This window comes from Choristoneura fumiferana, chromosome 27 (assembly GCF_025370935.1).
Source record: "Choristoneura fumiferana chromosome 27, NRCan_CFum_1, whole genome shotgun sequence".
NCBI classification, from domain to species: Eukaryota; Metazoa; Arthropoda; class Insecta; order Lepidoptera; family Tortricidae; genus Choristoneura; species Choristoneura fumiferana.
The window spans coordinates 7,921,625-7,949,499 of record NC_133498.1 but is presented as its reverse complement, the minus strand read 5'-3'; the positions used below and the strand labels follow the sequence as shown (position 1 = coordinate 7,949,499).

The window sequence follows — 27,875 nt, the reverse complement described above, 5'->3', positions numbered from 1 at the left end:
GACACGTATGAAAAGTATACGCGTCGGATATTGCAAAGAAAGTCAAATGTCAAGTGTTAAAATGTAGTGTGTGTTACGTGGTGTGTTTATCAGGTTATCTAGAATTGTGATTAGGTTAGGTATACGAAACATATACGCGGGTCATCGTCCATCCACCATTACCTCTCATATTTCGTTTTCTCGATTTTTTTTAACGTACACCACCAATGGACAATATGCACATAGCCATATTTAAAAAGACCACAACATATAGCCGGTGAAATTACTGGCACGTGAGGTATCCCATCTTAGGCCTCTAGGTTGGCAACGCGTCTGCAATACCCCTGGTGTTGCAGATGTTTATGGGCGGTGGTGATCTCTTACCATCAGGAGACCCACGTGCTCGTTTGCCATCCAGTCAAATAAAAAATAAAAAATATACGATTAGTGTTTGTGTTGTTATATTTGTTCGCGTAAACTAATACATTTAGCGGTCAAATTTAAACTGGGATTTTCTTAAATTTTTATAGGTTTTGAATTTGTCAAATTCAAATAAAAAAAAACAAATTCATTTCACGTCTTAAATCGAGTTTAGCTCGACATGTTTCGGGCTAATCCGTAGCCCTTCGTCTTCGGAGCTTCTAAGCCGTGTGAACGCTCTGACTTTATTTTGCCATATCTCTCCGTAAAGATTTGCAATTTTGAACATGAAACTACCGTGAGACTCGCTTATATTAAATATAACGACCCGGATAACTCACGTCTTAAATCGAGTTTAGCTCGACATGTTTCGGGCTAATCCGTAGCCCTTCGTCTTCGGAGGGTCATTATATTTAATATGAGTGAGTCTCACGGTAGTTTCATGTTCAAAACAAATTCATTTATTTCGTCAACATAGGTAAATACAATACGGGGTACTTGTGTAAATGTTATAAATATATTATGGTGTTTTTCATTTATGGTGTATGTATCTGCAGGTGGTAGGACCTTGTGCAAGATTGCTACTACCATCTTGCTCGCTAATCCCGCCGTGAAGCAGCAGTGCTTGCACTGTTGTGTTTCGGCGTGGAGAGTAAGACAGCCGGTGAAATTACTGGCACGTGAGGTATCCCATCTTAGGCCTCTAGGTTGGCAACGCGTCTGCAATACCCCTGGTGTTGCAGATGTTTATGGGCGGTGGGGATCTCTTACCATCAGAGACCCACGTGCTCGTTTGCCATACAGTCGAATAAAAAATGTTTGTAATTTTGACCTTATTGATGTTATAAATGTGGAAGTAACTCTGTCTGTTACCTTTTCACGCTCAAATTGCTGAACTAGTTTAGATATATTCTGTATGGACATATATTGAGACCCTGGGAAGGACATAGGTTAGTTTTAAACCCGTAACACAGCATAGTTCCCGTGGGATAGAACATGAATCCTTCACAGACGTAGTCGCAGGCTAAAACTAGTGTTATAAATTTCACGTACAAACGTATATGTAAATAAGGTAAAAATGGTGGTCCCTACGGACTCTATCACTATGGAACCTTCTGAGGCTGTCTCTGTGGATGTAACGCAGAATGGTCCCCGGTCTTTGGAAAATGGACCCTACAAGGTGTGGTCGAAAGAGTTTGAGAGCAGAGCGCAGTTCTGGAAAGGTAAGTTAATGTCGCCATCTGCATGACGACCAAAGATGTTTGAATAGGTAGGGTAGGGTAGGGTAGGGTAGGGCAGTGATAGGGTAGTACAGGGTAGAGAAAAGGTAGGTATTTCAAATAAAATCAAAGCATACAAAATACCTATGTTTATTATGTTTTTTAAACTTTATCCCTTTCATGAAAGGGAATAATTTTAGTTATTAGAAAATTTTTAATACGCGACAATAATAGAATACATTATTCAAAAAATGCAATAAATATCTCTTACAGAGGTGTACATTCATCAGCTAATATCATCATCATATCAGCCATAGGACGTCCACTGTTGGACATAGGGTATCCCATCAGCTGAAATATTTTGAAACATTTATCGTTGTATCTTCTATATATCGTTGTCTTTATTACAGAGCGAGACAAGCAACACGAGCAAGAGAAAAATGCTCTGAGCGAGGAATTGGAAGCAGAGAGACAGAGTCGGCAGAAGTTGCTCTCTACTCAGTATGAGTTGCAGGAGAGACTGGACTCTTTGCAGAGGTAAGAACATAGCTCTTTTATTAATATAGCTCGCCCTTTTTGTTTATTTATTTGGGTCAAATCTTGAAAGCTAAAGACCCACTTCTTGTGGTCGAATTTACTTGAAATTTGGCATACTTATGTAAATCTGTTGGCCAGGATCGTCTCCGCAGGACGGAACTCCTCGACGGTTAATGGCATCTACTTGAAATTTGCTACAGAATGTATTTTAGATGATAATGCAAGTACACTCACCAAGAAAAGCTTGTATTAAAATGATTTTTCTATCAAAAACTTATTATGGTTGCCATGCCAACGTCGCAGCGGTAGCCAGTGGTTTGGCCTATGTCTCTCAACCAGACGGTCGTGGGTTCGATGTCGGGCTCGCACAAGCGCACATTTTCAGTATATACCATGAGCTGAGAATTACACGAAAGAGAGCCTCCACAGTAGAGATTAAAAAAAAAACAAATTCGACCGATACCTTAAAGACCTCCACTTTTTCGTAGCATCAGGGCCTCTAGACCTTTAAATCTGTCCCTGGGCTTTGATTATTATAGAACTTGAAACTACCGTGAGACTCACTCATATTAAATATAATGACCCGGATAACTCACGTCTTAAAGACGTTTTTCACGTCTTGAGTGCGCGTGTTGCAGCAGCCGCTGCGTCGCGTTGCTCCGAAGACGAAGGGCTACGGATTAGCCCGAAACATGTCGAGCTAAACTCGATTTAAGACGTGAGTTATCCGGGTCATTATATTTAATATTATAGAACTATATATATTTTGTTAATATTTTCAGGGCTCCGGCACCAAAGGAGCACAGGAGGTCTCTCTCGGATGCCAGCAACAACTCACAACAGGAGACGACAGTCGAAGATGTAAGTTACAAGCCGCATCCATAGTTGTCTGTCAGCAGCAGTCATCATATACAACCGGAGACACCGGAGTTAGCACAGATTATTTAACAGATAAAGCCGTGAAAGCCGTGGTGGTCTAGTGGTTTGACCTATCGCCTCTCAAGCAGAGGGTCGTGGGTTCGAACCCCGGCTCGCACCTCTGAGTTTTTCGAAATTCATGTGCGGAATTACATTTGAAATTTACCACGAGCTTTGCGGTGAAGGAAAACATCGTGAGGAAACCTGCACAAATCTGCGAAGCAATTCAATGGTGTGTGTGAAGTTCCCAATCCGCACTGGGCCCGCGTGGGAACTATGGCCCAAGCCCTCTTTTTCTGAGAGGAGGCCTGTGCCCAGCAGTGGGACGTATATAGGCTGGGATGATGATGATGATTTAACAGATAGGTGATACCTATTTTAAGACTCTTTGTCGTCCTGCGAATATTAGGTAACAATCAATGTACATAAAAAAACATTCTGCGTATACTCTTTAAAGGTTCGACCAAACCGCTGCTTAAGAAACGGCGACGGTACGGAATCGCAGTGACTTGCCGTAAACGTCACGACTTTGGTTCGGTAAAGACCTGACGTTAACGGCACGTCACTGCGATTCCGTATTTTAAGCAGCGGTGTGGAGAGCATGCGATAAAAACGGTGCGCATACGGTGCGTCACTGCGATTCCGTGCCGTCACCGTTTTTTAAGGTTTGGTCGCACCTTAATTTGACTGAAATAGGGTTTGTATATCAATGAAAAATATAATGTGGGCATTTCTTTTTTCGATGGTAGTCTTGCCCGACCAGCGTCCTTTATATAGGACTTATTGTATTTTGACATCGAACTCTTTCACAAGTGACATAAATTTATACTACGGTTTCCAAATATTGTAAATGGACTCTTTATAGATACCATTTAACCTTTACGGGGTACTTGTGTAACTCTATTTATAGGTCATAGACGCCAAATAGATTTTTTAACACTATCCCAAGAAAACTATGAAGCTTATGTTCAAAGTCAAAGTCAAAATATCTTTATTCAATTTAGGCTATAACAAGCACTTATGAATGTCAAAAAAAATCTACCACCGGTTCGGAAAAACCTCTGCTGAGAAGAATCCGCCAAGAAACTCAACTAGGTATATATTTTTTTTAAAACAGATTTAAGTACAATATTATTAAATGATATGTTACATCACAAGTATTTAGCACAACTTTATTTTTAACACAGTAGGTTCGCTATTTGAAGGGATCGCTAATGCGGATCGGAATTATTTCCAAATATCCCTGTCCATGATATAATCATTAACTTTATAATACGCCTTTGATATTAATGTGTTCTTAGAGTTGTCGGAGTATGGATGCTGGCGGCATTCTTGGGAGGCCTATGTCCAGCAGACGTCTTTTGGCCGATGATGATGATGATGGTTTCTTGCAGGACTACGGGTATGGTTCAGTGCGGTCTGTGGAGAACTCGCGGCCCGCGCTCGAGGCTGTCAACTGGTCTGCCGGCTCCCATAACGGACCCATGCCGGTATGTCTACACCATAACTAATACAAGGCTCAGACATCGCTGTTTTTAATCCCCGACGCAAAAAGGGACATGTTGTTTTATCATTTGTCCAGTCCGTGGTCCTATTTGTTTTGTAACTCTAACAAAATTGTACTTGTCGCTTGCTTTTGGGGCCGTTCATAAACTATGTCACACCAATTTTGACCATTTTTAGCCCCTTGTCATATGTGTTGCAATTAAAATTGCACTTATTTTGTTCCTGTGTCACTAACCGCCCCTAAATGTGTGACGTAATTTATCGATGACCCCCTAATTGCCGGTTTTAGACACAACTGACTGGAAAATGAAAAGTATTAAATGATTAGAAATTGTTTTTGTAGATCGCTGATGCCGGCCTGGTGTTGCGGATGCAGAACAGAATATCAGCTCTTCAAAGCGAACTGTCCAGGACTACCAAACGGGCCACCGACCTCGAGGAGAGACTTATGAGTAAGTAGACTTTTTAAGAAAAAAGAGTTACTTATGGCAAATGATCATTATGGCAAACATTACATTATGTATTGCTCTTATATGTATGAATTCCAATGTAAATCCGAATCAACTAGATAAGCAAACAAGGCGTCATAAAATTAAATCTCTAGATCACAGCAGGTGATCGGATTATTTTAACCGAATACTCCTGTTAATATTTTCCAGGATGCTAAAAATGTATTGTATACTTTATTATTTTCTCAGGCCGACTGTCTTCTCCACCCACCAACCCCAATCTGGACAGATTCAAGGTCGAGGAGCTGGAGATCGAGAATAAGAAGCTTCGTGAGCATGTGGAACGCTTACGAGCATCAGGAGACAGTATTTTACTGTCCAAGGAGGTTATAGGTTAGTGCTTGATTCTTTTGACATCGGCTTCCCATCAACCACCTTCAGGTGGATAGCTAAAGGAGAAATTAAAAAATGGTTCAAATTCATTTTGTAGACCAACTGGGCGTGATGCAGAAGGAATTGGACAGACGACGCGATGAGTGCATTCAACTGAAGAGCGTGCTAACTAATCACGTAAGTAATTATTTTACTTACTGATGCCGAATTGTGAACCCAAAGCACTTCTAACCGTAGAATTTCGTCTAGAAAAGGAAAATATTTGGTATAATCTTAGCTGACAATAACGAATTTTCCTGAACATAGGACAAAATATAATGGATTTATCGCATTTTGACACGTTCTCAAAAAGTACAATTCAATCGATTGCAAAATTATACAATTAAACGTAACGTCCGGTCGTAAAATTTGGTCACAAACGAAATTAAAACACATAATAACATTGAAATCTTGTAATTCTTCGGTAAACAGTCTTTGTTTTCTCATGTCATGATTATGTATGTCTAGTTTTATGAGAAGTAACAAATAAATTTACTTAATTTTTTCAAGGAAATACTGTGACCTGTAGAGGAACGATTTAATTTATTGTTATAGTTATTTACCGTTGCTTTGCTCGTGTAAGTAAAATGTATACTGCCGTGAAAGAAAACATATTTTTATGAACAAAATCTCAAAATCTCTATTTATTTTGGGGGAGGCCTATGTCCAGCAGTGGACGTCTTTCCGCTGACATGATGATGATGATGATGAACAAAATAACACATTAAATAAAACTACTTTTCAAAATGTAGTAATTAATGTACAATTCATTTATTGTTAATTTCGTCGATTTCTTGGAGCGATAGGAAAGTGGCTTTTTACATGCATTCATATGTATGTGTCACTGTCACGCAGACGTAAGAACTCCTAACGATTGTGTAAAATACTATTAGGGTTTGAAATAATTCTAGTTTTCGTTTGTTGATGTTTTATTCACAACTGTCCAAACATAAGCATTAAATAATAGTGACGTTATCCTGCCCGTCCGTCACACGGATTTATCTTAAACAAATAGATTTATCATATGATTTGATACTAAAATAAACATGGCATATTTTTAGTGTACACACATCTATTTGGCTATCGGACGTCTGTCTAAAATATGTGAATATTTTTAGTTCTTATTGATTATCTGTTTGGATCTCAGAAGATTTTCATATCTGTGATATTTACTTGTCGATCAAGTTGATTGATTTTTGAAAAATATGGAAGTTGTTGAAGAAAATATAGTTGCAAAGAAACTGGTTAAAGTGCCGCCTTCTAGAGAGTTGAAACTGTCGAAGCTTTTCATACTGGATCACCCGTTGGCTCGAAGTAATTTAATGCAAGGTTTTAAAAAGGTATTTTAAGTAATATCTTAAACTAAGCTCAGTTTAGACTTGCAAGAAAAATGGTGCAAGTTGTATTATAGATGTAGTGGAAGAAGTTTTTACACAAACCAAGTCGAAATCAATCATATGCCAATGTCATAAAGACTTTGACATGGAAAAACTTTTCTCACTTTAACTATATATATACATTGGTAGGTCGTAAAGGGAACGAGCTTGAAGTTTCAATCTTCCGCGTCTAAACTGTACTTAATATTGCAAGTTACCAAATATAATTACGTGACAAAAGCGTCTAAATGCATGGAATACAAATTTTCACAATAATTGAGCGTGATACGAAACTAGAAAGTAATACGGATGACTTAAAAATCATCAATATCTGTTGTAAAATAAAAAATATATGCGCAAATAAAGTTTGCCATCTCTTGCTAGAAAAATGACGCTATAGTACATGCCGGCTCTCTGTTTAATTGACAATTTGAAACGTCCATATTCTTCAATTTTTGAGTAATTTAAAAATATCGTCCTCAACCCAACAAATAAAATAATCTTTTCATAATTATGACAACTAAAAAAATTCACTAAATCACTGCTAAAATCTGAAATTTTAAATTCTTTATTAGTTCGTTCCAAAAATGCATTGAAAAATTTCACCTTGTATGCCTTGACTCAGGCTGCAATACAGCACGGATTTAAACACATGTTCAACGGTTCTCTAAGTTTTTGTGGTACTCGTTTTTCCGGCTCGAAGGACCATTTATGTGGACGCCGGTTCGCACTGATTCTAGTGTTCAATTTAAGGGAAAACTCGGAGAGGTAAAAACAACCATGAGGTGAGCAGTAGTAGAAGTATATTGTGAAAAAAAGGACCGGAAAAAGAGACCGGATTTTACGTTCATACTACCAACACAATACTCTAATTGGTATTGCCAACAGTTACCTAAAAACAAATTCTTGGATTATTAAGCACATTATTTCCTTTCTTTTCCCAAAACAGAAAAAAACCGGAAATACGGAATGGTTCCAAACATTGAAAAATGTCGTAAGTCCAAATACAACAAGACGATACAAAACGACCGCTTTTCATATACCTAATACAAATGTAGTGAACAATCCGGTCCCATCGTGATAATTCGGAATACACGAATACGTTCGAATGCTGCCGACGTGTCTATGAACTATTGTATTAATAAGAGATGTTTGTATTAAATAATTAGTTTTTGCTAAAAAAAACATTTTTAATACCAGCTTTTTTTTGCTGACTGTACTTTTTGTCGACTTTACTCGCATTGTCACCCAGACTACATTTGAATACCAAATTTCAAGTCGATGCCATTAACGCATTCACTGCCATCGACGCGTATATGCGTTTTTGGAACTTCCTCCAGTGCCGCTGTCATAATTATTCATACATTTTGAACGCACATGTGCGTCGGTGGCACCTGTGGTCATTCAAGCCAAGTCAGGTGGCAGTGAATGCGTTAACCGTTGAAGAAGAGTTCCGTCCTGGGAGACGATGCTAGCCGGACTACCAGGATGTCACTTGTAGATTATTGTATTGTCACGCAATTTACATAAGTATGCAAAATTTCAAGTCAATCTGACTACTGGGAAAATATAGAGAATTCAATGTAAACAAAAATTGCATAACGATATTTACTTAGGTGTAATAATCGATTGGATATATACTCTATGTCGATTATTAATCTTCTCTCTCTTTTACGCTGTGTTGATGGTTAGTGAGGGTGACTGAAGTAGCATAAGAAATACGAACGCTTCCGAGATAATACGATGCGGAAGGGTTATTCACTACATTTGTACTTTGTTGACAGTACTTGCAATTTTATATTAGTATTCAGAGCCCAGAATTTTCGCGGCATTTTTGATCTGTCATAGTAACTTCTCGCTTATCGACTTCCGATATTCAATCGATATATCGATACGCAACATGATAAAAAAGATTAAAAGTAGATGTTGACAATAGACGGTTTTATCGTTAAAGAGCGATTCCAATTAACTTTTGAGCAGTCGAAATTGTGAAATAGTCATAAATATGCATTATGCAATGAAAACAATTAATAGTTAACAATTTTTAATTTAGTAATTTAATTTCATGTTCAAAGTCTGTTTTAGTGCAAATATGTGTTCCATTAGTGTCTTTATAAAAGATACTAGCTTTTGCCCGCAGCTCCGCCTGCGTGGTATTCGGTTATCGCGCGCTGTTCCCTCGGGAACTGTGCATTTTCCGGGATAAAAAGTAGCCTATGTCACTCTCGGGCCCATAAACTATCTCTATGCCAAAAATCACGTCGATCCGTCGCTCCGTGACGGCGTGAAAGACGGACAAACACACAAACATACATACTTTCGCATTTATAATATTATAGTATGGATTACGATTATCGATATAATTTCTTTATTATTATTATTCCTCTTGATGGCGGCCTGAAGGCCAATGTCAGTTAGGATGAGGGTTTCGGTTGACGTAGAGTCGATAAGTGGAAATCACTATGACAGATCAAAAATGGCGCGAAAATTCCGGGCTCTGAGTATTACCAAATCGTGTTACTAACAGTTCTGAATTTATTGTTTATGCTAAAAAATTACTACAAAGTCTTACTCCTTTGCGTTATTCAACGGCCAGAAACACGACATTTTCCTAAAGCGATAGAGAAGTAAAATCGGAAGTACTGTCCTTTCGTATTGATTGTATAATGCATGAATTATCGATTTTTTTCTACCACATATTTGATGTGTCGATTTTAGTTATAAGTAAAGTTATATTTTTGTGTATTTTTTAGAGACTGTTTCACTACTCGCTTATAAGTTACTGATATTTCTGACATGCTAGTACCTGTGATGCTGTCTTTGTTTATTCGGTTGAAATAAACTCATCTCATACACCGTGTTTTTCTTGATTCTCGTTAACTTTGGCAGATGGCTCATTGATAAAAAAAACTTGTTGTTGTTTCTTTAAAAAATATGGCTCTGTCCATTGGAGGACAATTTTGCCAGTGTCTAGTAGTTTTTGCCGTTGTACGGTAAAAAAATTCTAGAAAACGAAATATGAGAGGTGATGGTGGATGAACGATGACAGCGTGAATTCTCGGTATTTTTTTTTAAATGACAACTTTACAGTCATTCTTACTTGACACGTGGCATTGACGTGACAATTAAGAGACAAAAAAACATTGATAGCCTAGTTTTGCTAAATATAATATCTGTAAACATTTTGATTCTTATTAATTATCTTAATTCTTGATTAAAAGTCAAGCCACTAGTGTTTTGGATAAATTAAGGTTAACGGAAATAAAAAATAACACTTTTAGTATCCGTAACTTATAAGAGAGTGGTGATAAAAGCCATTATTTTACTAATTTGTTTTTTTTTTTCAATTTACGCATTCTGTTGCGACCATTGCATGGTATTTATTTTTTATTAATACTTTTTTCATATCTTTGTCATGTTCATGTATAGTCAGCATCAAAAGTAGCGGATCCCTTTTTACTCTGACGCATTAACACATTTAGGGGCTGTTTCACGATCCATTGATTAGTGTTAACTGACGGTTAAATGTGATGTCGTCTGCGTCTATTCTAACAAAACAAATAGATACGGCATCACATTTAACCGTCAGTTAACACTAATCAATGCACTAAGCCGTGGTGGCCTAATGGTTTGACCTATCGCCTCTCAAGCAGAGGGTCGTGGGTTCGAACCCCGGCTCGCACCTCTGAGTTTTTCGAAATTCATGTGCGGAATTACATTTGAAATTTACCACGAGCTTTGCGGTGAAGGAAAACATCGTGAGGAAACCTGCACAAACCAGCGAAGCGATTCAATGGTGCGTGCGAAGTTCCCAATCCGCACTGGGCCCGCGTGGGAACTATGGCCCAAGCCCTCTTGTTCTGAGAGGAGGCCTGTGCCCAGCAGTGGGACGTATATAGGCTGGGATGAACACTAATCAATGGATGGTGAAACAGCCCCTTATTGCCAATCTTGTGTCGTAAAGTACGGTCGAGGAAACTGACTGATGCACGTGCCAGGATGGAACCATTTCATAATTGTAGCTCAAAGGTTCCTTGAATCGCGATTCAGTTGACTCAATTATCGCGTTCACTGCCACCGACGCACATATGCGTTTTCGGAGCTTCGCCCAGTGACGCTGTCGTAATTATTCATACATTTTGAACGCACATGTGCGTCGGTGGCACCTGTGGAAGTCAGGTGGCAGTGAATGCGTTATACGTGGCTGTAAAACGACAAAGTACAAAAGTCTGCTACTTTTGTTGCTGACCCTATCTCTGTACTATTCGGCTATGTAAGACTTTAAAGTTAAGACTATCCGTTGACAAGTTCGTACGTGGTACTCGGTAGAATCCTGTCGCGGAGATCATCCCAGAAAACCATTGTGATTACAAACAAGTATTAGACAAAAACACATCTGATGTAGAATTCACAGACGCGTGTCTCAAGCGGATGGCACTCGCGCTCGCACTGGTCCCAACCGGTCCGAGATATCGTGTCCGTGAGCAGTGTTTATGTGTGCGTTGCTTGAGCGCACTTTGTATGTAGATTGAATTCTGTATCTGTTTTGTGCTTGAGCGGAGCGAGGCAGCGGAACGGTGAGCGAGAAAAATTCTACCAATAGAATTGTATGAAATCTCCGTTCCTCTCCAGTGGACAAGGAGTTGGTGACTAGCTTATAGCTCATACAAACCTTGAAGCGGAGCCAGGAAGCGTAGCGGAGAAACGACCGTGGGTGGCAAATCACGTCCTATACCACGAAGTGCAAAACTCGAACTTCGTATGTTGCCGTCCCGCTGATGCCTACGTCATTTAATACGCGAGCGAAGGGGACGGTGCGATATGAACTTCGGTTTGCGAGTTTCATAGTAGCGCCCTGTGCGCAACTTCGCTGCGCATTACCCCTCGCCCCGCTCCGTTGCTCCGCTCTAGTGCACATGCAACCTTATAGCGCCTACAGACTCACGCGAGAAGTCTCGGCGAGAAGTCTTGCCGAGAAATTGCGCGAGAACCGAGAAGGCATCTACACTCATGCGACCTTCTCATTCGCATTCTCGATCGTTATCCGGAATGGACGACAGTGCAGCGGCTTGCATCCCATAAAATAGGCTCTGAATGAAAATGTTCTATGAACTTTAATTCTAATGCGTTACTCCACATTTTATAGCACTGAATTACACTTGTAAACACGACAACGTCGACAACACACAATTAAGTCCACGGTCGCACTGAGACCGAACAAGAATGTAATACCGTTCTCGTGTCTCGCCCGAGAAACCCTTTGAAAATACCGACACCGATCGGAGAACAGGCGAGCGCGAGAACGAGACGGCGAGAAAGCGATCACATTCACGCTTCTCGGGTGTTCTCGGGGGTTCTCGGCGTGAGTCTGTATGCGGCATTATACACTTAGATATAGATACATTTCCAAGAACCTATATAGTCTTACATAGCCGGTCCATCTACATCCCTTCGTCATTCTAATCTGACCTTTATTGCTATAGACGGTGAACCTAAAGTCGCTTACGTCGTCCAGCTATGGTTCCGATGTTGATATTGTCAACGAAGATGGCGAGTTGGCTACGGCGTATGAAACACAGAAGGGTATTAACAGGTAAGAGTAGCTACATAATACAGCATTTTAGGGTTCCGTACCCAAAGAGTGCCAACGGGACCCTATTACTGAGACTCCGCTGTCTGTCCGTCTGTCTGTCACAGGGCTTTATCTCTTGAGCCGTAATAGCTAGGCACTTGAAATTTTCACAGGTTATGTGTTACTGTGCCCGCTATAACAACAAATATTAAAAATAAAATAAAGTTACAAATTGGAGGGGGTCGTCATTCAAGAAACGTTAATTTTCAGCGTTTTTTGGTTGCTAGGCGTTGTTAGGCGTTGCTAGGCAGCTAAGGTCACAGCTGCTAGGGGCAACGCAAGTGACCCTATGTTGTTGTTTGATTCTTCTTGACGAGTACTTTGGTAACCTGGGGCAAAAAGTACCAAAAAAGCTGGTATTAGATTTTTTAACAAAAACTTATCAGTGAACTGTTTTTAAAACATTGTACGGAACGGAACCCTTCATGTAAGAGTCCGACTCACACTTGACCGTTTTATTTTTATTCTCGGCCGCTGCGCCAGCTTTTCTTGTGGTTCCTCGATGGTGTGACGGAACTCTACATTTGCTAACTACCACATGTATTACAGACAATTGCAAGAAGAACTGTTGGCCGAGAAGAAGTTCTACTCCGAGCATATTTCCAAGACGAAGACGGAAATAGACCGGCTGAGAGAGGAAAACGAGAAATACCAGAAGTAAGTTCAGTCCAATCCAAGTACAGTAGAGTGTAGAAGTAACACTTCAAGAACAGGAAAGAAAGTTATGATACAAAATTAAATAAAGTTTATTCCAGACAAGCCTATGGGGCTTGAACGAGCCATTGATTGAAATTTTAATAAATTAAATGGAATTAAACTACAAATTAAATTACAAATTGAATTACAAATTAAATTACAAATTAAATTACGAATAAAATTACGAATTAAATTACGAATTAAATTACGAATTAAATTACGAATTAAATTACAAATTAAATTACAAATTAAATTACAAATTAAATTACAAATTAAATTACGAATTAAATTACGAATTAAATTACGAATTAAATTACGAATTAAATTACGAATTAAATTACGAATTAATTTACGAATTAAATTACCAATTAAATTACAAATTAAATTACGAATTAAATTACAAATTAAATTACGAATTAAATTACGAATTAAATTACGAATTAAATTACGAATTAAATTACGAATTAAATTACGAATTAAATTACAAATTAAATTACAAATTAAATTACAAATTAAATTACGAATTAAATTACGAATTAAATTACGAATTAAATTACGTATTAAATTACGAATTAAATTACGAATTTAATTATGAATTTAATTACGAATTAAATTACGAATTAAATTACGAATTAAATTACGAATTAAATTACGAATTAAATTACGAATTAAATTACGAATTAAATTACAAATTAAATTACAAATCAAATTACAAATTAAATTTAATTAAATTACAAATTAAATTTAATTAAATTACAAATTAAATTGAGTTAAATTAAAAATTAAATTGAGTTAAATTAAAAAATTAAATTGAGTTGAATTAAAAATATTTTAAATTTTATTTAATAATTACAAATTACAAAGGAAATTTAATATAATTACCAAATTAATTGAATTAAATAGGCGACTAAAAAAAAACTGTTTAGTCCGTCAGTTTGATAATTAAAAAATATTGTAGGTACACGTATTTTTCCTTTTGTTTGACAAACACAAAATGACGAAGATACAGTGCTTAGAAGTTTCGAGTGAAGTTACTATGGTACGATTCTTACCTAATAGTGACATCACAAGCCCCCACCCCGGAAGTTTGATGATCTATAGCTTCGATTTTTAATAATTTGATAAACCAAAAAATACGTGTCCCATATTTTTCATAATCTAACTGTCGGACTGAATAGAATGATATTTTTAACTCAGTCGGCCCTACTACAAAATGTTGATTTTTAGGATCCTAAGCGGTGAACTGAGCCAGGAACCGAAGAACAAAGAGCAAGAGTTCGCACAAAACGAGATCATAAAGCTCGCCGCTGAAAGTCTAGCTTTACAGGTAAAGGATGAAACAAAATTATTAAAAGAAAAAAATATATATTTACATATACACCATTCAAGGGATGCTGGTTGCCGTGGCAGTGCAGGCAGGCTTAGACATTCTAATCTACAAATCCCAACTGCATCGATATTGGGGGCTACTACGAAAATCGACGTTCGTATCGTACCGTCCCTCTCACTCTAGTAATAAATAATATTAGCACCAGCGGGACGGCAAGAAACGAAGTTTGAATTTTGCACTTCATAGTATAGCCTAGTGGGCCCTCGCGTACTTTATAAAGGACGAATTAACACTAAGACTAAGGGCCGAACGTACTTCATAAAGTACAAATGGTTCATTGAAAAAAGAATCTTGAGAATTTTGAAACAATATCCCAAATAATATAATATATGATTTTGCAGGTGGTAGGACCTTGTGCAAGGTCCGCCCGGATTGCTACCACCATCTTGCACTGTTGTGCTTCGGCGTGGAGAGTAAGACAGCCGGTGAAATTACTGGCACTTGAGGTATCCCATCTTAGGCCTCTAGGTTGGCAACGCGTCCGCAATACCCCTGGTGTTGCAGGTGTCTATGGGCGGTGGTAATCTCTTACCATCAGGAGACCCACTTGCTCTGCACTTCACTACCCAAAGAGAGAGTATACCAAGACTTAAGCTATCTAAAGTAGATACCAACGTACGCTCAATCAAAGAACCTTATTGTTTGAAACATTCGCGAAGCTCAATCATTTATAATAATATCTTATTGTATTATTTGTGTTTGTACAGGAACGCGTCGACAAACTATCAGAGAGTTGTCGCCGCTACAAGAACCAGATACGTCTGCTCGTAACGCGCCTGCGCGAAGCCGGAGTTAATGACGTCAGCGATATACTCGACGGGAGCGGTACGGACACTACCTTAACGTGTTAACCTACAAGCTCAACGGATCACTTCACTTTCCATAATTTTATTTGCCATAATTTCACTTGCTATACCAACGTTTGCCATAAAATTATAGAATCGTGCGGTGTTCCGGTTTTTTAACGTCATCGGGTAGTTCTATGAGAGTTTCCACCGCTATTAGTTTCCTGTCGCTTATACTGAAGAAATGATTTAGGTAAAATGGAAGGATTATACAGAGTGATTTCAGAAAGAATGAGCGTCAAACATACTTTAATGTTTTATGCCTTAATTTGTTTTGTACAGCAACCAAAACATAAAGAAACTCGAATGAATGGAGATAATCACCCTACTCTTTCAATCTTTATTTTCATGTTGATTGACTTTGGCGTAATGTGACATAATTACTCATAATTTCTTAAAGTGTTCTAGCAAAGACAGTTAGTTTCAAAAAAGGTTGGAGATTAAAAAGTAGGGTGACCATAATTTCAAGTTAAACCCCGAAATCATCCTGTATAAAGCTATATGGTGTGCATGCTACTTACAATTCATTAAAATTTCTTGTTCACGGTCTCTAATTTCTTCAATATATGCGACAGGACACTGATAGCGGTTGACACGCTTGTAGAACTATGCCATCTTATAAAATGCAATACGTTAGGTTAGGTTAGTTTAGTTTAATAAAATAATATAATAATAATAAATATCACGGGACAATTCACACCAATTGACCTAGTCCCAAAGTAAGCTTAGCAAAGCTTGTGTTATGGGTACTAAGCAACGGATAAATATAATTATATAGATAGATACATACTTAAATACATAGTAAACACCCAAGACCCGAGAACAAACATTCGTATTTTCATTCGTATTTTTTTAGTTTAATATAAATTCTGCAGAAAATACTGTTTCAGACATAAATTTGCAGGTGGTAGGACCTTGTGCAACCATCTTGCTCGCTAATCCTGCCGTGAAGCAGCAGTGCTTGCACTGTTGTGTTTCGGCGTGGAGAGTAAGACAGCCGGTGAAAGTACTGGTACTTGAGGTATCCCATCTTAGGCCTCTAGGTTGGCAACGTAACGCATCTGCAATCCTCCTGGACATGCAGGTGTCTATGGGCGGTGGTAACCTCTTCCCATCAGGAGATCCACATGCTCGTTTGCCATAGCAAACGTTTTGCGTTTATATAGCAAATAAAACTTTGAACTTTTGAACTTTTTGAACCATCCAGTCGAATAAAAAAAAACTATGGCAAATGAAAATTATGGGAAACGATGCATTATGGCTTATGAAATTCGGGCAAACGGTAGAGAACCCTAGCTGACGCTTGCGCGGCGCGGGTGGCCGCCTGTTGAGCAATAGTGTGAGCAGCGCTGACTGCGCGCGTCGCGTGCATAGGATTGTACCTGCACCCGCCCGCAGGCGTGCGCCCGCGCAGTCCACCCGCGACAGATAGCGTAGGGCCTTACTGTGCACTGCCGTAGAAAAAAAGCGGAGCGGCAAGAGCATAAAACGAGCCATTTTACCCGAAACGTTCGTATAGCCATCCGAGCTGGTACGGCGAGGGTGAATAGATACGTCGAGGGGAAAATGGGTTTATTGCTCGAGTTTTACTCTACTTTTTACTTTGATTGCGTTTAAATATCTCGAAATGATTTCGATAACATTGTAAAAAGTAGACAACACCAATTATTATTGTAAAATACTTTTGTTTGAAACAAAAAAAAAGCATGTATTTGCTACGTTCATTTTTGTTTCAGACGTCGTGGTGCCACAGAACGCTTCTCTCGCTCCCGAGATAGCGCCAGTCACGCGCAAGAAAGAGAGGGAGTATCTCGGCATGTTCGAATACAAAGTGCAAGACGAGGGGACCATAATAAAGAAACTTATACTGGGTAGGTATACTTTTAACCTATAACTTTAGACTATCTTTTTGCATTTTTTTTTTTGTATAATTTTTTGGACTATAAAGTAATGACGAGGTTTAAACCATGAACTTTCTCAATTTAAGGGCTAAACCCTCTTTAATTTTCCGTGATTTCGTACCTAATATATTGAATCAGATGTTGCTTTGCGCAGGTCCATATCAATAAACTAAAACAATTACTTTGCTCACCCGCGACCTTATGATAGCTACGTTTATGCAAGATATGTGTGTTCATGCAGTTCCTCCGCCTCCACACTGTAAGAACACCCACAAATCACACAAACCCATCTATCACCACCACACTACACTAACGCGTTTCGAACTCAATTAGAGCTAATCTTCAGAGCAATATAATAGAACACCATGCTACCAGATGTTAGACAGATGTGTAGTGTGGTGGTGGTGATAGATGGGTTTGTGTGATTTGTGTGTGTTCTTACAGTGTGGAGGTGGAGGAACTGCATGAACACGCATATCTTGCATAAACTTAGCTATTGTAAGGTCGCTGGTGAGCAAAGTTATTGCTTTAGTTCATTGATTACATAAATATTACATAATATCAAAAAACTTTAAACTGATATCAAAAATACATACGTTACCTAATGAGTAAAATGACATCAATAACTTGCAACAAATAAAACGAAAAATATCCTTGGGGGTTGCCAAGATGATTTTCCGATTCAGTGAGCAAGCTGTTCATCGAGCGTCCCTCCCCCCTCCCTATAAAATATAAACTATTGGGTGGAAAATTTTTTAAAAATTCAGGATGGTAGTAAGTATATCAAAGTTACAAGGAAAATCATAACGGCTAAGATTGATTGAGAATTATTAGTAGTTTAAGAGTAAATAGCAGCCTAAGGTATAAAATATACCTAAACTTGGAAGATTCCGTGTAAAATACGAAATCCTTAGAAAAATATTACTCAATTTTTTCGTAATGGCTACGGAACCCGATCATGGGCGCGTCCGACACGCTCTTGGCCGGTTTTATTCCAAGTTCGCTAACCTATACCCGTTTGCCGACAGACCTGAAGCCCAGAACAGCCATGTCCCTCCTGCCCGGTCTGCCGGCGTACATCTTGTTCATGATGCTGCGGCATATGGACCACGTGGACGACGAACCCAAGATGCACCAGCTGATGAAGGCGTTCAGGAACGGCGTTAAGAAAGTGTTGAAGAAGAGGGCCGACAGTGTGGAGTACAATGCGCTGTGGCTTGCTAACATGCTCAGGTGAGATTCCAATAAACAAGCTCCATAAAAGAATATGTTAAACCGACTAATTATTTTTGGGAGAGTGGGGGAAGATTGTAGATTGCTAAAATAATATCCTACTAATATTTATAATATTATATATATATATATATATATATATATATTATATATATATATTTATAATATTATTAATATTAGTAGGATATTATTATATATATATACATATATTTATTAATATTATTATATTATAATAATATTATAAATGTGAAAGTTTGTGAGTGAGTGAGTATGTTTGTTACTTCTTCACGCTGAAACGGATGTACGGATTTGGATGAAATTTGGCGTAAAGTTAGTTTGTAACCTGGATGTTTTAACATAGGATACTTTTTATCGTGATACTCCCACGGGATAGGGATAAAATCTCCAAATAACAACTGCTGGGCTTAGAGTCATGAAATTTGGTATGTAGGTAGCTGCACGTCTGGGATAACACATAGGCTACTTTTTATCCCGATATTCCCAAGGGATAGGAATCAAATCTCGAGACAACAACCGCTGGGCTTGGAGTCATGAAATTTGACCATGATTGTTTTAATTTTAACGTAAATGAAAACAGCGATTTAATTTTCGGCAATTCCCACGGGAATTTTTAATAATCCCGGAATTTCAATTCAGCTGCAGGACCTAACTAGTAAGTAATAAATCAGTCAGATTTTCAAAACAAGCATGATATTAAAAATACATAAGAATACAATTAACAAAAGGCTCGCAAAGGTTAAGGAAAAGGTGTGAGGTTTGTGTGAGAGCGGGGAGACTTTAGTTGTATTTACTGCCCGAATCCCATTCGTTAATTAATCGTCTCTTAGTCTGAAATTGGCTCTCTTAAGGTTATTATTTCAATGGGATACGTTCACCTTTATCTCTTTCTCTTGTTAACTGTTATTTCATGTGTTTTATGTACAATAATAGTATTTTATGCAACTTTATCGTAATAGGGGTCCTTAAATCACGAGTGTGGGTTTATTATAGGGTCACATGAGTGTTTTAAGGCCTAATTACGTACAGTTGCATACAATATTTTATCTATATCCATATATTAAATCCTCTATCATGTGTTCCGCGAACCATTGAGAATGACCTGCATTAACTCTAACTCTAACTAGGTAGGTATGTCTGCCCCACGAGCTGCGCCCGCGACGACCTGTTGCTGCACGTGGTCGCGGCGCCCCCCAAATGCTGTAATGATGTATGAAATCTCATTACAATACAGCCGTGTTGATAATAGAATCCAATGCTGAATGAATGTAATGCTGGTATTACCTATGGTTTTTGAACGCATAATTGAGGATTTACTATATGGGTGTAGATAAAGAGTTATACAATACAACACACTTGCAGATTGTTGAACAACCTCCGCCAGTACAGTGGAGACGCGATCTACCAAAAAGAAAACACGCCGCGTCAAAACCAACAATGCCTCCGCATATTTGACTTGTCGGAGTATCGGCAGCTGCTGAGCGACACCGCTGTCTGGATATATCAAGGTCAGTGCCATTATTATCATTGTCATTATCATAATAATTTTCACACTATCTTAAAATTTTCGTATGCTCGTCAGGCGTAATCAACTTACTGGAGCGTCAAGTCGAACGTCTGATCGTCGGCGCCATATTGGAGTACGAGGAGATCAGCGGTCTGTCCGGTCCGGCGCGCGCGCCCCCGTCCCCGCCCGGCGCCGGCCCCGCGCGCCTCAAGCAGCAGCTTGCGCAGGCGCACGCCACGTTACGCGCCCATCATAACAGTGCGCCGCTCACTGTCAGCATATTTAAACAGGTAATCATCATCATCATCGTCATCATTGGTGGCTGTCGGGGCTAAAGCTGCTAATTAATTGGCATCTTCATCAGTGGCTGTCGGGCTTACCCCCCTTTGAGCAGCTAGGTAACTATCACCATCATCAGCAGCCGTCGGGCCTCTTCAACCCTCAAGCAACTAAGTAAAAAAGGTTGCCTGGAAGAGATCGCTCTTAAGCGATAAGGCCGCCTATTGCTCACCTTGTAATTTTAATAATTTGTTGTCTGTATCGCTTACTATGTCTGGTGTACAATAAAGAGTCTTTGTATTGTATTTTATTGTAACTGTCATCATCATCATCGACCTTCGGGCCTACCTCCTTTTTTTTTTTTTTTTTTATTCGTCTGGATGGCAAACGAGCAAGTGGGTCTCCTGATGGTAAGAGATCACCACCGCCCATAGACAACTGCAACACCAGGGTATTGCAGATGCGTTGCCAACCTAGAGGCCTAAGATGGAATACCTCAAGTGCCAGTTATTTCACCAGCTGTCTTACTCTCCACGCCGAAACACAACAGTGCAAGCACTGCTGCTTCACGGCAGGATTAGCGAGCAAGATGGTGGTAGCAATCCGGGCGGATCTAGCACAAGGTCCTACCACCATTATTTTCGCTAACTAGCATCATTATTTTCGGCCATCGGGCCTACAGCCCTTCGAGTAATTAGGTAACTGTCGCATCAATGACCTGTCTTAAGTTACTGTCATCTGCAATCCATTTTTTCTTCTAGTAGCTATCTGCCATATCGATCACGTTAAAAATCCAATCAATAAAACTTGTACCAGTTCAAGATATTATGAACCATTCATCATTTCAGTTGTTCTACTACATCTGCGCGTACAGCTTGAACCAGCTGCTGCTGCGTAAAGACTTGTGCTGCTGGGCCAAGGGGCTCCAGATCCGGTACAACATCAGCCATCTCGAGACCTGGATCAAGGAACAGCTCGCCGAGTACGGACAGAAGAGCGTGAGTATAGAAAATGGTGTTCAATAACTAAAATATTTAATACGATGTTCTTCCGAAATTTTTTCCGTCCCAATGTGTGTCTTGTGTATCGAATATATTATGTTAATAAATGTCTCTCTATTAATAAAGTGCAACCCCAAAAAGGGGTGACACAGAACAAACGTTCTCAGACATTCTGTCTGTGATCTTGACCTTTCGAAGACGCCTTGTATTTGTGACCTTGACATTTCAAAACATCTTGTAGTTGTGACCTTGACCTTTTGAGACATCTTGTATTGTAATCTTACCCTTTTTAGACACATCTTACATTTGCGACCTTGACATTTCGTATTTGTGACCTTAACCTTTTGATTAGCTGTATTTGTGACCTTGACCTTTGGAGACATCTTGTATTTGTGACCATGACCTTTTGATGCGCCCTATATTTATAACCTTGACCTTTCTTTAACCATATTTGCTTGAATAATCTATATTAAACCTTGTATTCCAGGTTGAAGAGATTCTGAGCGTGCTCAAACCGATCACGCAAGCAGTGCAGCTGTTACAGGCCAGGAAGTCTATGGCGGATGTACAGAGCACAGTCGATATGTGCTCCAACCTCACCGCCATGCAAGTCTGCAAGGTAAGTCAGAGTCCAGTCAAAATCGAGTCAAAATCAAGTCAATGTTGAGTCGAATTCGGGTCATAAGCTGAATGAAAGTCAGGTTAAAGATAAGACAAAGTCGAGTCAAAATCAAGTCAATGTTGAGTCGAATTCGGATCAAAAGCTGAATGAAAGTCAGGTTAAAGTTAAGTCAAAATCGAGTCAAAATCGAGTCAAAATCAAGTCAATGTTGAGTCTAATTCGGGTCATAAGCTGAATGAAAGTCAGGTTAAAGATAAGTCAAAATCGAGTCAAAATCAAGTCAATGTTGAGTCGAATTCGGGTCATAAGCTAAATGAAAGTCAGGTTAAAGATAAGTCAAAGTCGAGTCAAAATCAAGTCAATGTTGAGTCGAATTCGGGTCATAAGCTGAATGAAAGTCAGGTTAAAGATAAGTCAAAATCGAGTCAAAATCAAGTCAATGTTGAGTCGAATTCGGGTCATAAGCTGAATGAAAGTCAGGTTAAAGATAAGACAAAGTCGAGTCAAAATCAATTTAAAGTTGGATCAAAGTCTGTTCACGTCATAATCAAGTCAATATTAATGAATATATCCGTATGTGCGTGTGTGTCAAGGGGAAGAATGCGCGTCTAAATAGCAGATTGCAAACAATTTTTTTTTTGTAAATTAACTTTTTTTTATTTACACTATTTAAAAATTTGTCTTGTTTGTTTTCTTATTGCTTTTTATATTGATTCAACCTTATTATTAACTTAAATTCTAATTTATATTAACAAATTGGGCACCTTTGTGCCTGGTGTGACGCGGGGTGCTTCGCTTCACTGACTATATCTTGTGTTGATATTTGTCATTTTTGATATTTTTTTGGGAAATTATTTGTTAATGTCCAACATATAATTCTTCTATATTTATATTAATCCAACGTATCACCTCTTCAACCCCCAGATCCTTAACATGTACACTCCGGCCGAGGAATACGAGGTCAAAGTAACAAGGGAGTTCATCCACGAGATACAGAAGAAGATGCAAGAGAAAGCTGCTCCCAACGCTGATAAAGAACCAGTAAGTATCGTTAAATTTAACTACATTGGAAAACTGACATATTCATATTTTAGTTTATAGAACGAAATAAAGTAGATAAGCAGACCTTTTTAATGATCTAACTTTCATCTCTGCTGCTTTTTGGTCCATTTTGACGCATGGGTCTTATTATAGTTTATATAAATACCATTAACTTATAAAACCATTTCTTGCCACCAGCAAAACCTCCTAATGGATTCCAAGATGATATTCTCCGTGCAATTCCCCTTCGATCCTTCACCCATTCGCCTGGAAGACATCGAGCTGCCAGAAGTCCTCGGATTAGAGGGACTGCTCACCAAAATATAAGGCTCATGAGGTTTATAAGGCCTGGCGTTATAAATAAGGCCCATAAGGCCTATAAGAGCTGACATTATAAATAAGACCCATTAGGTTCATAAGACCTGAAATTATAAAATAAGGCCCATATGGTTTATAAGGCCAGAAAACTTAAATAAAACATTGTTTGAGCTAGAGCTGCTATTAAGTGTGTTGTAACATTAAAGCCTGCTTTTCAAGGCGCAATAGAAAATATTTATACTGCACGGAAATGATGAAAAACTAAATTAAAAATCAGACAGGGCTGTTTGATTATCAAAATGTATGAGCTGAAGAGTGAGCTGTTTTGAGAGGCACATGGATATAACCTCTCATTTTATAGCTGTCCCGTGAGTAATTTTATAATATTAACGAAATTATTTTTTCTAAACTACTACCACGAGCTTTACGTCGCCGTTAAAACGAACACAACTGAGAATCAAGAAATGCATTTTATTTTTTACAATCCTCGTTCGTGTATGAGTCGGCATCGTCTTTCTCCTTGGAGGAGCAATGCATTGAAAATAGAAGGTATAGAAGAACTGATAGTTATTAATTGCAATTATATAGAACCTTTTAGCAAGGGGAAGTGGCGGGAAGCGACGATTTAAACCAGACGTTACACGGAAATAATGTTTATTACTGAGAAGCGATTACAATAATTAAGAAAAAGCTTATTTACCCTAATAAAGACACTAAAACGTCTCAACGTAGGAGAGAGCGCTTAGCGTGCTATATTAGGTCCCTAGAATTCGATACAGACACGATTGTTTCCTTGGACCTCATTATTCTGAATCTATCTATTTTTTTTTACAATATAAATACCTACCTAATTTCTAGTAACAATCAAATTGACTGACATAGTCATTCGCACTGTTATTTTCGTTATAAACCAGTTGGTGATTTAAAAAAAAAACATTTTTGAGTAAAAGTACAGGTCAAGATTGTTTAAAATGATTAAGGCCTTATATGGCCCAGAAAAAAAGAGAAAAAAGTTGCCATGAGCAGCTTCCTTATCAAGATTGAAGTACTCGTATTATAAGAAGAGAAAAACTGTGTACTTAATAATTTATCGGAAGGAAAAAAAAAACAATCAAAAATCCATAGGCATTTTACTTACAAACATTGGAAATTTTATAAGGCCTTATTTGTAAACTCAGTGGTCTAAAACGCCTCAGGGCATGACAAAAAACTGTACTTAATAATGTAATGCACGGAAAAAAAAAACAAAAAGCTATAGGCAGCTTGCTTACTAAGATTGAATATAGAGCTCTTCTATGTAAAACCAGCTTAAAATAATAATAAGAAAAAAATATTAAGCAACGCATAACATACAGCCATTAGAAAAGATAAAATAACATAATTTAAAAACAAATATAGTGCGGCAAAATGGGAGTGAGACTCGGCAATCTGAATGCCTTACGGGAAGAAAAAAAATGTACTTACCATAAAAGAATTCATAGGCAGCTTGCTTACCAAGTTTGAGGCATTATAAAGCCTTCTTTATAAAACCGAAAACCCAGCGTAAAACGCCTTACGGGAGGAAAAAAGCTGTACTTAAAACATTGTTTAAAATCGAAAGAAGTATTTCGGCGCTACGGAGGACAGTAAATACAAATATACGTAGATAATTAATACAATACAATAGTACAACGACTCGTTATTTAACACTATACAACACACAATTCGGAGAAGTACATAAAGAAATAATAGGGTAATATCCTGGGTAAATAAAATATTATTCTATTAACCCACTGTTTTACCACCCATTGATTAAATTTGATGCCGTCTCTATTTGTTTTGTTCGAATAGACGGAGACGGCATCACATTAATTGAGGTGACGACCGGATACCCAAGTGGTTAAAGAACCTGACTACGAAGCTTGAGGCCCAGGGTTCTATCCCCGGCCGGGGCAGATATTTGTATGAACAATACGAATGTTCTCGGGTCATGGATGGTTAATATGTATTTAAGTATGTATTTATCTATATAAGCATGTTTATCCGTTGCCTAGTATCCATAGTACAAGCTTTGCTAAGTCTGGGACCATGTCAATTGGTGTCTAGTGTTTAATTTTTTTTTTATAAAATTAATGAATGGGTGGTGAAACAGTCCGTTAGTCTATCTGTTGGATTATCATCAAATATTGGACTCCTATTTTTTGTTAGTCAATCAAACAAAAAATGGCAAAGATGAGGGTCAAAGTTCTGGAGTGGGGCCAGTGTCGGCACGCGGAACTTTAACCGACTATATCTTCATCATTTTTTAGGGTTTCATACCCAAAGGTCTGTCTGTCTGTTCGTCCGTCTGTCACAGGGCTCTATATCTTGAGTCGTTATAGTTAAACACTTAAAATTTTCACAGATTATGTATTACTGTGGCCTTTATAATAATAAATACATTATACGTTATAGATTTCGTGTACTGATTTGTGGTGTGCATCAAAGAATTTTTGTATTGTATTGTAAATACTAAAAACAGAATAGAATAAATATTTAAGGGCGGCTCCCATACAACAAACGTGATTGTTTTGCCGTTTTTCGCTTGATATTAATAACAGCAACAGGTAGACGCTTGAAATATTCACAGAATCTTTAGTTGTGTAATCACTTTTAAAATAAATTAATAAATTGAAATAAAATAAATATTTAAGGAAGCTCCCATACAACAAACTTGTTTAGATAATGGTACGAAACTCTTTGTGCGCGAATCCGACTCGCGCTTGACTGTTTTTTTGTTTAATTAACATAAGAAGAAATTACGTGTCCAATATTTTATGATAACCTAACAAATCAAAGCCACATTCACTTATCTGTCGTGTTGTGTCGTGACGCATCAGAACGGTATCGGTTTCATACATTGTATATGGTTGCGTTCACGTTTATCTGATGCAGTGTGTTGTAACGGCTTGTGTTGTGTCGCGTCAAAGCTATAGAAAGAGGGAGACAGAGAGCATCACAACACAACACGACAGAAATGTGAATGTGGCTTAAACATTTCACTATTGATCCACCACAATGAACAAAAACTTTGTTACCTTGGTAAATAGCAAGGGTTACAGTTTTTGTGGATACATACATAGACTGCAAAATCATAACCTTTTTTTAAAAATATATGTTGATGACTTTGCAATTGAAATGTACTGCTCAATAATATTTCCAGCGCTTTTGAGATTAATTTATTGTGGTACATTGATACACTTAATTAACGTCTTACTGTGTTTATTTGGTTCCTAGAAATTATGTGATTGCCATATAAATTGAAATTATTAATATTTCGGTGCCATTTTTGTTTTGTACAAGAAACAAAATACATAATTATTTGATAAAAAAAACTGAAATTTTGTAGGACATTTGCCATAGACCATTTATACAATGTTTTGTTTGAAACTAGACCAAGTAGTGTTACTATAGAGAACTGTATGGCGTGACATTTTAATATTATTTAAAGTAAAATATAATGTTTATACGTGAATTAAGGATATACAAATCGAAAAAGGCTTGATTTAGCATTTCCAATACAATTTTAATAACTTTAGTCGAGAACATTTTATGGCACACAAATTCGCATAATATTGTTTGACATAATCACTTGTCATTGAATTGTGCTTTGTAAAACTCATAAATTGTTGGGTTTGTCTTTAATGTTCTGTATCTAAAGTTATTATTGACTTTTACCTACCTATATCAACGAATTAATTTTATTCCTGTTTTATATTTTTAACTGTTTATAAATTTTGTACGTTAGTTGTTACACTTAGTTCAAATTTGTTATATTTATTTATATCATTCCAATATTATTAGATTATAACTAATTATTAAGATAGTAAAATGTGTTAATTTAGACTAAAAACAGAGAAAGAGTATATGTAGATGAAGCATTCACATAATAACGTTTCACATAATAATCGACCATATAAAATTTAGCTGCGGCATGCCTTTTCAAGTTGAATTTAGCTGAAAGTTTATATGATATATTAATTGTAGATTTATTATACCAAGTTTGCTAATAGAATAAAAAATATATGATATTATGAATTATGACAATTTGTTATAATGTTCGTAAGCTTATAAGAAAAAATATTTATAAGAAACCCCCCCCCACATTTTTATTTCCAAGTTCAATATCTCAAAAGCGGTTAAACCGAGTTTACTTAAACTTTGCTAAGAATATTTGCGGTTAAACTTGGTAAAAAAACTTAATTTGAATCTGCCCATTCGTTCTATTTTATACCTACGATGCCATAAGAACACAGATACACTGTGAAACTTGTAACACCTCTATTTTGTGTCGGAGGTTAACAACACAATTCAATCCAATTAAATAAATATAAATAATAGTTTTTCTATTAATTTATTGATATCATTATAGGGGAAAATATTATTTACTCTGCTTCCAGATGAACTCGAGAATAAATAGCATTTTTTATAAAAAAAAGTATCGATTACTAAATGTTACCATATATTATAAATTAGGTGCTTAATACACGGTTAAAATTATAAAATTCCATTTATTTATGTGAAAGTAAATTATGTG

General features: G+C 37.6%; 1 protein-coding gene across 1 annotated transcript in view; it reads left to right on the top strand.

The window, feature by feature from the left end:
- didum (dilute class unconventional myosin) overlaps positions 1 to 27,428 on the top strand; it is a 66,140-nt gene extending 38,712 nt beyond the window's left edge. Inside the window, exons 23-40 of the mRNA XM_074108508.1 lie at positions 2,030 to 2,156; positions 2,939 to 3,017; positions 4,469 to 4,564; positions 4,924 to 5,032; positions 5,279 to 5,422; positions 5,520 to 5,599; positions 12,321 to 12,430; positions 13,019 to 13,126; positions 14,393 to 14,492; positions 15,263 to 15,380; positions 17,137 to 17,271; positions 18,330 to 18,534; positions 19,915 to 20,060; positions 20,135 to 20,349; positions 21,187 to 21,336; positions 21,827 to 21,958; positions 22,886 to 23,002; positions 23,201 to 27,428. Of these exons, the coding sequence (XP_073964609.1) occupies positions 2,030 to 2,156; positions 2,939 to 3,017; positions 4,469 to 4,564; positions 4,924 to 5,032; positions 5,279 to 5,422; positions 5,520 to 5,599; positions 12,321 to 12,430; positions 13,019 to 13,126; positions 14,393 to 14,492; positions 15,263 to 15,380; positions 17,137 to 17,271; positions 18,330 to 18,534; positions 19,915 to 20,060; positions 20,135 to 20,349; positions 21,187 to 21,336; positions 21,827 to 21,958; positions 22,886 to 23,002; positions 23,201 to 23,329 (2,300 nt within the window). The 3' untranslated portion in view covers positions 23,330 to 27,428. The remainder of the gene's footprint in view (positions 1 to 2,029; positions 2,157 to 2,938; positions 3,018 to 4,468; positions 4,565 to 4,923; positions 5,033 to 5,278; positions 5,423 to 5,519; positions 5,600 to 12,320; positions 12,431 to 13,018; positions 13,127 to 14,392; positions 14,493 to 15,262; positions 15,381 to 17,136; positions 17,272 to 18,329; positions 18,535 to 19,914; positions 20,061 to 20,134; positions 20,350 to 21,186; positions 21,337 to 21,826; positions 21,959 to 22,885; positions 23,003 to 23,200) is intronic.
- The last annotated feature ends 447 nt before the right edge of the window (positions 27,429 to 27,875 follow it).